This window comes from Dermacentor variabilis, unplaced genomic scaffold (assembly GCF_050947875.1).
Source record: "Dermacentor variabilis isolate Ectoservices unplaced genomic scaffold, ASM5094787v1 scaffold_12, whole genome shotgun sequence".
NCBI lineage: Eukaryota > Metazoa > Arthropoda > Arachnida > Ixodida > Ixodidae > Dermacentor > Dermacentor variabilis.
Genome location: NW_027460280.1, coordinates 2319300 through 2332270, shown reverse-complemented (window position 1 = coordinate 2332270; position 12971 = coordinate 2319300). Strand labels below are relative to the sequence as shown.

At 43.8% G+C, this 12971-nt stretch overlaps 2 protein-coding genes across 2 annotated transcripts in view; both read left to right on the top strand.

The window, feature by feature from the left end:
- Positions 1-12971, top strand: part of LOC142565970 (uncharacterized) — a 118610-nt gene that overhangs the window by 62488 nt on the left and 43151 nt on the right. The gene's annotated exons all lie outside the window — the stretch shown is intronic.
- Positions 7754-10445, top strand: LOC142566208 (uncharacterized). Its single transcript, XM_075677050.1, has 3 exons — positions 7754-8000; positions 8936-9156; positions 10245-10445. Exons 1-3 carry the CDS (start codon positions 7814-7816, stop codon positions 10443-10445), a joined length of 609 nt encoding a protein of 202 aa, XP_075533165.1. The 5' UTR covers positions 7754-7813.

Genomic DNA, 12971 nt, shown 5'->3' with positions numbered 1-12971 from the left:
TGGCGGTCCATATGGTTATGTCATCAGCTTATATTGCAAAGTGTGTACCTTTTATACTCTCCAGTTTCCTCGCGACTCTGGTCATTGCTATATTGAATAACATTGGCGAAAGCACGGCCCCGAGCGGGGTGCCCTGTTTCCCAGGTTCATCACCTTCGATATTATTTCTCCTAGCGTGAGGCTCGCTTGCCTGCCGCCCAGAAACGCCTTGACTACGCTGAATAGTTTCTCGCCCAACCCCAGCTCGGACACGACCTCGAGGATGGCCTTGTGCTCTATGGGATCAAAATCTTTTTCGAAGTCTAGTCCCAGGATCGCTCTCGCGGGCACCGGGCTAACTTGTATGAGCTGGTGTTTGATCAGGAGCATGGCGTCCTGAGTTGATAGCCCGGGGCGGAAACTGATCACGTTGTACGGGAGTATGTCATTTTTCTCGAAGTATCTAGTGAGTCTGTTGAGAATAATGTGTTCCGTAGCTTTACCCGTGCATGATGTAAGCGATATTGGACGTAGGTTATCCAGATGGAGCGGTTCCCCCGATTTGGATATGAGGATGGTGTTGGCCATCTTTCATTCCTCCGGATAGTCTCCCTTTCTCCACAAGTCGGTGAAATGATCCGTCAAGAAAGTGATCGAGTCATGGTATAGCTTCATTAAGAGTTTATTAGTAATACCGTCGGTTCCGACTGCCGATCTACTAGAGAGACCGTGGAGGGCGGCCCGTACCTCACCCTCGGTGAAATCGCAGTTCATTTCGTCGCACGGTCCTCCCATGTACTCTACGCGTTCCTCGATGTCGCCCGGTTGTTTGAGCGGGAGATATTTGTCCGCGAGCTGTCGCATGACTACCTCCTGAATCCTATACTGGCTAACTTGATGTACTAGTTTTGTAATTGCCGTTCTCTTGTTTGACTTAGTTTCGCTCTCGTTCAATAGGTGTGCGAGGATGTTCCAACTGCCCCCATGTTTGATTCTGCCGTCTATAAAGTGGCAAACTTCACCCCACTGTAGTTTTACTAGTGTTCTCGAATGCACCTCGATCTGTCTGTTTAGCAAAGCTATCTTTTTCTTGAGCTTTCGGTTCAGTCCTTGCGTTTTCCATTCTTGCAGGATGGATTGTTTGGCCTCGATCAGATGCCAAGCCTACTGTCTATGCTCGCTATGTTTTCTTCGGTCTTAATTTCTTTAGTGGCCTCCCTGAGGTCCTCTTCGAGCTGGTTGACCCAGGTCTGGAAGAACTGTCTGCCCCCTTCTATCGGTTCCGATTCTAGTCTCTTCGCTCTAACTTTCCTAAAAAGGTCCCAGTCTGTGCACCGAAAGGTTCTAGTCTCTTGTTTCGGCATGCCTATATCTATGTGTATGATATACTGGTCGCTGGCTAGATCGGTGCCCGAGTTTTCCCAACCGGCTTGTTTCGATTTGTTGACAAAAGTGAGGTCGGCTGTAGAGTCCCTACACGTGGACGTGCCGCAGCGGGTGGAGAAAGCCGGATCGGTGATCAGGCATAGTCGCAGGTCCGTGGGAAGGTCCCATAACCCCTCGCTTTTCTTTGTTCTCCAAGCGTATCCGCACGCGTGGTAGGGACCAATAAAGTGCCCTCTGTTGATGAGCGTGGAGCTCTTTGCGGCTGGGAGTGCCTTGTTGAAAAGTGCCCTAAAGCTTTGTTTCTTGTCGGTGGGATTGCTATAAATGTTTAGGCAGAAAATACTCTGCGCCCTACCCTTGTGCTTTTTGAGTACGACTTCTACTAGGGTATACTCGACTTTATGCAATCCGAGAGGGATATATCGTGTTCGATAAAGGGTAGCTTTTGGTCAACGAGTGTTGCCAAAGCCCTCCTGCAATCTTTTTCTCTACATACCGATTTTGTACCTGGTTAGCTTGACTTCGTCCGCTAAAGTTTCCTGCAGGATAATTACTTTTGGATTTACCCACATCAATCTAATTAATTGGCGCAGTGATACATTTTTGTTGAGGAATCCGCGACAATTCCACTGCCACACACTAAAACTGTAAGCGCTATCCATTATGATTAGATGGGTTAATTTTGCTATTACCCGCGATCGATCTCTTTAGAGCGCTCCCTGACGTAAAGGAAAGCGATTTGACGCTTTCTGATTCTGACGGCATGAATTATTTCTCGTCGCATCTCGTTTCGAGTTTCGTGAATCGCTGTTCGGCCGTTAAATTTCATTTCCATAGTTTATCCACTTTAAGGTAAGTCATTTCCGTCGTCTCTCTAATTTCTTTAATTACCTCTTTCAGCTCGATGAGGACTAAAAGAACCGAGTCAGTTTCGGTGCTTACTGCTCTTTTCTTCGGGGCGGGGGAGTTGTCTCCCTCACTTGGTTCGTTGCTTTGACCTACTGGTCTGGCTACTGCTACGCTGGCAAGGCTCGGCTGTGCCTTCTTTTTGAGTTATACTGCCTGTTTGGTCAGCTCTTCGTTAGCTGTCCGCAAAGAGCTTACCTCCCTAATCAACTGTTCTATTCTGACATCATTGCTTTCAGTCTGCGCCGGGGTGGCGGCGCCACCGATGATTCTCACCGTACCTTTGACTTTATCCGCCCTGGAGGTCCCAACTTGGCACCAGGTAGCACCAGGATTGGCACCAGGTGTTCCATCTTCTAAGCGCACCTGCGCTCCTCCCGACTTGCAGTGGCTTCTCTCCCTCGTGGCCGATCGCGACCGGCTGCGTTCTCTTCATCGAGCCCGTACCACATAGGGTGTTAGAAATCTCTGCTTGCACGCCTTGTCTCCGTTGGGATGGTCTCCTCCAGAGAACTTGAACTTGGGTGTGCAAACGTGGTCCGCTCGTGGGTTGAGGGCTCCACACGCTCTACACTGAACAGAGTCCGGCAAGGGGTACACGTCCGAGCGGTGTCCTACCCTACCACAAGTGAAGCACAGATCAAATTGTTTCCTGTAGAGATAACATCTCAACAAGGTCGGCCCGTAGCTCAGAAAGTTTGGCACTCGCAGTCCATCGAAGAGGACGATGACAAGTTCATGTAACGAACATTTCATTTTTCCAATGCGGAGTTGTACATACATACCAGGCGAAATTTGTAAATAAATTCAACCAACATCAATTTGTATTCCAAAAAATATTCGCAAGTATTTATCAGAGGCATTGCGCGTTTTCGATTAATTTTAATTTAGAGATGTATTGCTTTGACGTTGTTACCCATACCAGGTGAGAATTTTTTTATGCAGAGAGAAATAAAGAATTATGTGCACTTTGTTTCACAATAGTGGGTAAGACATGTTGGTGTATGTGTTACAGACCCGTTACTTTGTTTATCTTATCTCAGAGAAACTCATGGTTTGTTGCAAAGTAGGTTTTCAGAAATTATGACTGTTTTTATGTCACATAATATTGTATTTTCGTCATTCTTTAGATACATATTTTCAAGATTTAGGGTCTTACGCATTATGCAAAAGGTGATCCCTTGTGTTTTCTTAGTATTCATTCTTAGGCAATTTCTATCGCACCAGTTTAAGATATCTTGGAGCAAAGCGTTTGCACATTTAACGAGAGTGTGCCGAATTGTGTCCCTGAAAAAAAGGATGATATCGTTTGCATATCCAATCTATTTGATATTTTGGGCTGTGGAAAAAATATAATTCATATAAACAATAAAATGGCCCGAGAATGCTCCCTTGTGGCAGACCATGTGGCATAGGTTTTAGTTTCGACTTTGAACAGTTATGGCTAACGCACTGAGACCTATGCTGGAGATAGGAGGACAAAGCATTTTCGCATGACCACGTATTCCCTGTTGCTCTAGCTAAGCTAGAAGTGTAATATGATGAACGCCAGCGATTGCTTTTGTACGATTCGGATATATGCCTAAGGCTACCTATTTTGCATCAGGAGCCGTAGTTATAAACTCTCCTTGCATTATTAGGGCCAACTCCATTGACTGGACTTTCAGAAAGTCAAGCAATCAATGAATCAATGAAAAAAACTTTATTCCATGCACAAATCTGTTCTTTTGTAGAAACCGAAAGCTCGAAAAAAGTGGATCTATCCACTTCAGAAGCTTCGAGCCCCTGTTTAGATCGCCTACAGTGAGATCGTGGAAATTCAAAATGTGTGTACGCATTGTGCAATGATAATCCCCTGAGGCATTATTGAGAATAAATTCATCGATGCTTTATACAATTTTAGCACTGCAAAAAACTAATTCGGAAATCTGCAATAAAAGTATACATAATGTGTAGCTTTCACACAGCAGAAATTCATCAATCTTTCGATACAAAAAATGCCTTGATTGCACGATTTCTAGCTGTTTCTAATATCATTCCGTATTGAGGAAGTTCGTTTAACAGCTTTGAAAGCCTGTAACGAAGCATTTGTTTTGTTAATATAAGGCGTGTAAAGGGTATTTTCCAGATGTCATCACTGCGTGAATCGTAAGATCTTGTGAATAGTGTGAACTCTGAAAGTGTACGTAGAAGTCCGTCTGAATCGTATTTATATTTTCTGGCCACATTTAAAGGGTTCAATTTACGCACAGTTACAAGATTGTATTTTATAAATAGAGGTTTTGTGTGCGCAGTTTTCATAACACATGCAATGTGACGAAGTGCTTTCTTTTGTAATATAAGCTGCTGGTTCAGGTTCTTTAGCGTGGTTTGGTTGTGCCCCACACTAAACAGCAATATTTTAAATGTGAAAAAAATAGTTCGTTATAAATATGATGTTTGACAGCTGCTGGTAAGTGGAACTTGAATTTCGCCAGAATTCCTACTGCCTTTGCAATCTGCGTAGCAACATGGTTAACATGGATGCCCCAAGAGAGATGCTTTTGGAAAACTACACCAAGTGACTTTACGGAGTCAACAATCTCTATACGAGAATTCCCTAAGATTAGATTCAGAGTGGGTGCTTCAGGGGACTGTCGAGGTGTGAAGATAATAGCTTTTGTTATAGCTATGTTAATTTCAAGCGAATTTATTATGCTCCACTTGCGTAGATCGCGGAGAGCTTCATTATTATTACGTTGAAGAGTTTCATAACGATGACTGCGAAAAGAAATTGTATCATCTGCGTAAGTTATATACTCTGCGCCGTGGTTACCTTGTGTAATGTCATTTATATAGAAATTAAATAGAAGCGGTCCAAGTATGCTCACTTGGGGGACACCTGAGGTAACTGCTTTGCACGGAGATAAGTTTCCCTGAATGCAAATACATTGCATTCTATGTTGCAGGTAGGATGTTATGAGCACGAGCGATGTGCCTCTAATTCCATATAATTCAAATTTTTAGTTAGTGTTAAGTGGTTTAGACGATCGAACGCCTTCGAAAAGTCGATATATATACCAGCTATTAGGCTTTTTTCATCGAAGGCTTTTGGAATTATTTCTTTTTGCATGACACGTGCAAGTTCTGTACACCTGCCTTTTTTGATAATCAAATCGTACTTGTTGGCAGACGCAATTATTCTAGCGTACATGATTTTTTCTAAACATTTGGAGAAGACGGCCAGTATAGATATCGGCCTCTAATTTGATAAGTTGTTTTTTCTCCGCCTTTAAATATAGTAATAACTTTTGCTATTTGACTTTTCTTCAGAAAAACACCTGCCGAGAGAGCTAGATTATAAATATGCATGAGCTGTGGCAGTATGATGTCAAGAACATGCTCTATTGACCTCATTTGAATGTTGTCAATATCACACGTTAAGCTGTTGTTGAGAGATTTGTACACGTTATTTCTTTCACTCTCAGTTGTGGGATTCGTATATATGCTCGTAGAATTTCTCGAGATCCCATTTACTACCTCCGGAGAATGAGAGCTAGTGACTAGATTTATGAAGTAGTAATTAAATTCTTCCGCTAATTCAGGTCCCTATTTAAGTTCATTGTTCAGCGTTATTTCACCAACCTCTGCAGTTTTTGGTAGCCGATTTAGTAGCTCATTGTTTCTTCCACATTAGGTCCAATTTCTGTTTTCTCCCGATATCGAAGTAACTGTAGAGATAGTTTCGCTTTGTATTCTATCATAAGGCATTAGTTTTGTTTCTGTGTGTCCGAAATATGTCCCAGTCATCAGTGTTACGCGTTTGGAGCAACCTGTTAAAAAGCTTTTCTTTCGTTTTAATCATTTTAAGGCATTCCTTATTTATCCAAGGCTTGTGCGCTTTTTTACTTTTTTGTGTATGATATATGGAAAGGACTTCTAGTATGCATCAAGAAATAGGCGCAACAATTCGTCATATGCATCATCAGAGGTGTAAGAGATGTATACGGCATCCCATTTTATTTTTACAAGGCGATTGCGAAAGTTCTGCAATATTTTTTTCGCAAATATCTTGAATTTTCTTGGTTTGTGGAAGTGTCGTACGGTCTCGATTGAGCACTTTTGCCAACCAAAAATAGGTAAGTGATCACTAATGCGTGATGCCAATACACCACCAATAACCTTGTGCTCTGGTAGGTTTGTTATAAATAGGTCAATTGATGTATTCGTTGTCTTTGTCACTCGTGCAAAATCGCTAATCACATTAGTCGAACAGTATGAAGATAGCATTGCCTGTAACTTGTGTTGAGCGTTTCAGTAAATCAGGATGTCGATGTTAAAATCACCTCCCAGTAATAGTACCAGGTCGTTTTCCCTTGCATAGTTCAATAAAACTTCCAAATACACAATGAATGTATCCACAACTCCACCTGGAGGGCGGTACATTACAGCTAGAGCATATTTCTGTGATACAATAGCAACGCACTCTGCACCATGTGTTACAAATCAATATTTATGAAGTAGGTCACAAGTAACGCACTTTTTGATATTCAGTAGCACGGTTCTACCACGTTTGTCTTGGCGGTTTAGACGAAAAGTCTGGTAATTATTAATCTCTATGGCATCGCAGTCCGAATGAAACCACGTTTCGGTCAGCATAATTATGTCTAATTTAAAGCAAAATTGGTCCAAGAAGATGTTTAGCAAGTCCTGTTTATGGTAGGCAGATCTGATGTTTAGATGGAAGCACGTTAGTCCAATATCGCTTTAGGAAGCTGCAAGACTGCTAACGTCTTCGCGTTGCAATGCCATGATGCATAGGAGTGATGTTCAAAGGCGTGACGCCATTCACTCAAACTAGTTTTGCAATGTCAGTTTCAGTGCTTCCGCGGAGTACTGTAGACTGTTCATCCTTTCGAGCCAAGTTCTTTCCATCCCTTGTCCATACGAATTTCCATTGCATGCCTTTTTCTTACTAATTGCCATTCCAAGCAACTTCTTCAGAGTAGGGCACATATGCTCGTTAACAAATACTGGCTCATTACTTGAGCGACCGATGTCATCTGTCGAGAGCCTAGTTTTCCTTTCTTTGAACACAAAGGCGTCACGCTTTGAGTGGCACTTAAATTGCACTATTATGTTTGAAGAAGAAGAATTCTTCCTGGTTTTCACTCTGTGGCAGACATCAATGTCGCTTACGGTTGCTGGCTCAGTCAGAGCTGTACCCTTTCGGCCCTGCCGTCGTCAATTGATCCCACAAAGTAAAGCGTGTTTTTCCCGTGTAAAACCAAAACTCAAAACAATAATTTTTTTGTGGGGTGTTCCTCCGAGAGCCCTATCGCCACTGCGATCAGCAGCGGAGCATTTTGGGGTGCGACTGTTTTCACAACAAATCCGTGCAGGGGTGGAGCCTCGCATCGATGACGTATCACCATTTTCTTTTTTTTTCCCTTCTGTTTGGCGGCGCGGTCGGTGTGCGGCGCTTCAGTTCGGATCAGCTCACCCCACGTGAGCGCGAAGTTATTTGCGGCGTGCATTGTTTTGTTTCACACGGAACGCAACGATGAGCGAGCCTGACCGACAGAAGGTGATCGAAAAGTACCTCGAAGGGTTACATCATCATGAAGACGGCTACTCCCATGGCTACCTGAAGTCAGACGATGAGCTTAAGCTTTTTGAGAGGTCCTTGGCTGCCGTCAACGAGAGGTATGCTGTGCGGACATCAAGAGACCTGAACAAGCCGTCTAAATGTAAGTAGTATCGACTGCTTCTTAATGTTTCGCTCTGCGCATAGATTTATCATTGTAAAACGAAGTAGTAATTTTAACCAGGGACTCAACCTGGCAGAACGACTTGTTTTCAGTTGCGGTTAGTGCGCAACACTAGACAATTGATTCATCTTGATTCGCCTTTTTGAAGATGGGGTTATATATTGTTCTGGTTACCGGTTCAGAGTTCCCCTAGCACCTATTTAATTCGGTTTGAGTGGAGTATTGTTATGGTTACCGCGACATGACCCGATTTTCAGAAATTCCGATAAACGTAAAATTAACAACTGTTATTTTTCGGTTTTCAGTCATGATTACAACCGCGCACGCAAGGTAACCACGAATACAAAAAATGAAAGGTCTGCCCCTGTGCTCTTTACATATTTGATTTGAATTCAAGACAGAGCTGCGCTTGGGCGTTTGTTTTGTATGCATCTGCGCTTTTTTTTGAACATTGAAAAAGCAATCGCGCGCAACACGAGACACTATTTGCGGTGGGGCTGTACTCCATGTCGTGACACGGCCGTGTGTGCCATCCGTGGTCCTGCTAGAAGTGTGAATTGGACGTCTAGAGCAAGGCATAGGCCTGATGTTGAACTCTGTATATGAGCTGAAGCTGCAGCGTCGAGCTTTTTGTCGTATTATATTAAAATCCCAAGGCCCAACCAAAGTGTAGCATGTTCGTGCTGCTTTTAAGTTCTCACTTCTTAAAACCATACAAAAAGTATGGGTAATTAATAATAATAGTGATAATTACTATTCTCGTTGAGGAGAGCCAGATTTTCTTGCTAGAGGCAGTGCATCTTAGTTTCTTTGCTGCCATTGCATTACACAAACTAAAACTAGATTTGATATTGCCCTGTGCCATGCATAAATCTAGGCACCTTCATTAAATCGTCTTTACTGTTTATTTTCAGCCAATGTCGTCTTCTCCATGATCCACTCCGGGTGCAGAATCTCTCTAGACAATGTACCGTTTGTGTTTGTCAAAGAAACCGTCAAAGTCTGCATATTTGGAACGGAATACTACAAAAAGACTCGAGAGAAAAACAAAGACCAGGTATGTTACATGGTGATGCACTTGCGAACGTTTCAGTCTCATGCAGATATCCAGCAGCGTTCCAAATTTAAAGATTGTGTACAGGCAGTGTAAAGAGGATTTACTTTATGTTACGTTAGGTTACGTTACTTTAGGTTTACACCAGAAATAAATATTCTTGATTTCATTTACAGGGTTCAAGCACCGCTGACTGGCCGAAGGAGGTGTACGAGAAGAAGCGAGTCAACCTCCAAGGCACAAAGAATAAAGGGTGTGCAGCAACAATGAATTTGAAGTGGATTGAATTGTACCCAGATTTCCAGGTACGTAATGTGCAACCACAAGTAAAAAATGTTTGCAGGTTATTTTCTGGGCACCTTTATCATGGCATTTGTGTCTGCAAGCAGACACGAAACAAGCAGTTTTAAAACATTACTACATTGTCCTTGCAGTAGCTCGTGAGAAATTTGTAGCTGACGTTCACTATCATTGCTTCTACTTCTGGTGATAGTAGGAAGATTTAGTAGAGGGATCCGATAAGGATGCCTTCTCTCCCCTCTAACAGCCCTGAACACGCGTTGTGCATCGTTATGGTATCGTTATCGGGGCTAAAGAACGGTCTGGTAAAACTCCCTAATATTGGCTTTTCCTGTTGCTCTTGGTGCGCAGTGCAGGCAAATTTGTCGTGGCATAAGATGGGGCACGTTAGACTTGGTTGACGTATGCTCAATGAAAGGTTTGTTTGAGCTAGTTGGTTAACTAGCTCAAGCAGCAATGATCATTATGGTTAAAACAGCGTGCCAATATGATGACAAGGTGAAGACGAGACAGAAGACAGCACTGAACTAACAACAGAAAGTTTATTGCCACTATTTCCAGTATATATACGAGTACAAGTGGGAAATAGCAAAAGAAACAGTGCGAAAGATAAAGAGTACAACACATACAGTCTCGGCATCCAAGCCGAGGCTGTATGTGTTGTATTCCTTTTATCTTTCGCACTGTGCTTATTTTGGTATTTCCCACTTGTATATATAATGGGCAAGTGGAGATAAATTTCCAGTTGTTAGTTCAGCGCTGTCTTCTGTCTCGTCTTCACTTTCTTCTCATCTTGTCGCACTGTTTTAAACCATAAAGTATGCTCAATATACGTAACAATGCCTACTTTCTATGTGGACCTTCCCCAGCCATGCGGCCAGACAAAAGAGGGTCGGCTGAAAGCCGACAAGGCCAAGCAGCTGCAGGAGGTGCTTGACGCAGAGCAGCAGACTGTGGCCAAAGAGACGCGGATATACATTAAAATTGCCAACTGCGGTTCCCATCGTAACCATGGTTTCGAGGACATGGAAGCTTTTAGCCAAAACATGGACAGGAACATTGCTGAGTGAATTCAAATGTTGGCAAGGGAAGGAATTACATCTGTATCAGATGTGAAAAAGTGTCTGCACTATTACGTGCACGACGCACTTTTTGCAAACAAGGAAAAGCCTGATAGCCGCTGCAGGGCCTTTTTCCCAACACATCGTGATATCAGCAACCAGATCCAAGCTGTTCTTAAGAAAGACCGCTTCAGTACAGTCGATCAAGAAAATGCTAGCATCCTTATTGAAAAGATCAAGGGTGAGCAACCCGAATCCTCCATTTTCTATCGGCCATATGCAGCACGCAGCTGCGTGGGTAGCAACGACTCGAACAACGTGGAAGAGAGCATTGCCAGCGAGTGCGAAGACACGTTGCTGTTCTGCTTCCAGAAAAGTTCATGAGAAACATGCTTAAAAAGTATGGAGGCTCAGTAGTTTGCCTGGACGCAACACAAAAGACTAGTGATTATGCCTTACCACTTTTCTTGCTTGTTGTGAAAACACCGTCAGGATACACACCAGCTGGTGTGTTTATCGTGCAGTTTGAGACGACCCACTGTATCGCTGATGCTTTAGACGTTTTCAAGCAGTGGTGTGATAACTGGTCCCCACAGTACTGGATGGTAGATTACAGCAAGGCAGAAATAAGTGCCATCAAGCAAGTGTTCCCAGAGAGTCAAATCTCGATCTGTGACTTCCATAGACTACAAGCATGGCAAAGGTGGCTGCGCAGAAAGGAAAACAGTATATCCGATCCGGATGATGCCCTGAGACTCATGAAACGCTTAGCCAGTGCTTCAAATCAGGATGAGTTTGACAAGGCATTTGAAGTCCTTGTCGCCTCAGAGTATTGGAAAAACGAAAAATTCCGCAGTTAGTTTGAAGCAGTGTGGCTGTCTGTAAAGGAGCTGTGGGTCATGTCTTACAGACTGGAGTTTGATGTTGTCTTGACAACAAATAACGGCATTGAGGCCCAAAACAGGGTGTTGAAGGCACAGTATGTGAAAAGTGCCAGTGGAAAACGGTCGTTACCATCCCTATCACAGCTGTCGTCCATGGCTACCTTCCCGACAAAGAAGTGAAATTGCATGAGGCAGCAAGGAGGCAGTCATCAGTGTACAGACAGTACAGCGAAAATATTCCTCATGTCGACACCGGGGGTTCCGGTGTCGACATGAGGGCCACGCACTTAAGGCTCCTGTTTCTGCAGCTCTTTCAGGCACTTGGAGTGGTCCGCGGCGCCGGATTTTTGTCGTGGAAATTCGAGGGAGCCAGCAAGGACAACGATATGGACATCACTTGGAAATACACAGGGGCAACATCGGATGCATCGGCTGATCTGCAACCACTGCGAGAAGACGAGGCGATGGCGTGCGCAGCTTACCTGGCATCATTGCTTTGGAAGGGAAACGGCGATGACAGCACGTGCCCAGCAGTAGCGAGTGATGTGGCTGCATGGCCATATCTCGACTTGACCACTGCGCATTGGATTCAGAGTGGCTTCGCGGCCGCATATCGGGAAGGCCCGTCACGTGATGCCAGACTATTTAAACAGCTACCACGGTCTGCTGAACTGGGTTCCGGTGTCGACATGAGGACCACGCACTTAAGGCTCCTGTTTCTGCAGGTTGGTGAATTTTACCATTATAGATCAATTTGCGGAATGTCAATGTCGGTACCGGAACCCTACACGTCACCTGGGGGGCTTGTTGGGCTCGTGACTGATGTGTAGTGTGCTGTGTGTTCAACATTTTCTTTGATGAAAGCGCTTTCACTCATAGCCGGAGATCTTGAGGAAAATCCCGGCCCTTTTTCAGAAAAGGCGGAACATGAAGTATTAAAGGCAATAGAATGCCTACCAAAACTACTAGAGGGCCAAGAGAAGATACTCGCGGAGCTTGAAGTTTTGAGGTCGCAGCAGGAAACACTGCATTAGCAAATTGAGCAGATGTCAAAAAAGGTTGAAGCTCTGACCGAGGGCAATGGAAGGGAAGGTTTGCGGGCACACAACACTAATCTGGCTGATACCGTGCGCAATGTATTGGCAAAACAAGACGATATTGAAAACAGGTCGCGTAGAAATAATTTACTTTTCTTTGGTTTGGATGACACCGAAAAAGAAACATGGAACGAGTCCGAGTCCAAGGTGATTTCGCTTTGTGCAGACAATCTCGAACTAGAAATTAACCCCTCCGCCATAGAGAGGGCGCACAGAATTGGCACACACGCAGTTAACGAAAAAAGGCCTGTAATTGTGAAGTTCACTGCTTTCAAAGATAAGCAAAGGGTCTTGACTGCTGCCTCTAAGCTTAAGGGAACTAACTTTTCAATAAGCGAAGATTATTGTAAACATGTTCGTCAGGCAAGAAATTCTCTGCTCGCATATGCACGGGAACGGAAAACGAAGTACACGCTTAGGTATAACAAGCTGGTGATGGGTGGGAAAACATATATTTTGGATGGCTCTAGTGGTTCTGTTCGAGAATGTACGCAATAGCAAACAACACAGCCTTCTTCCCGATTTACTAGAAATAGAGCCGAACAACTTTCTTT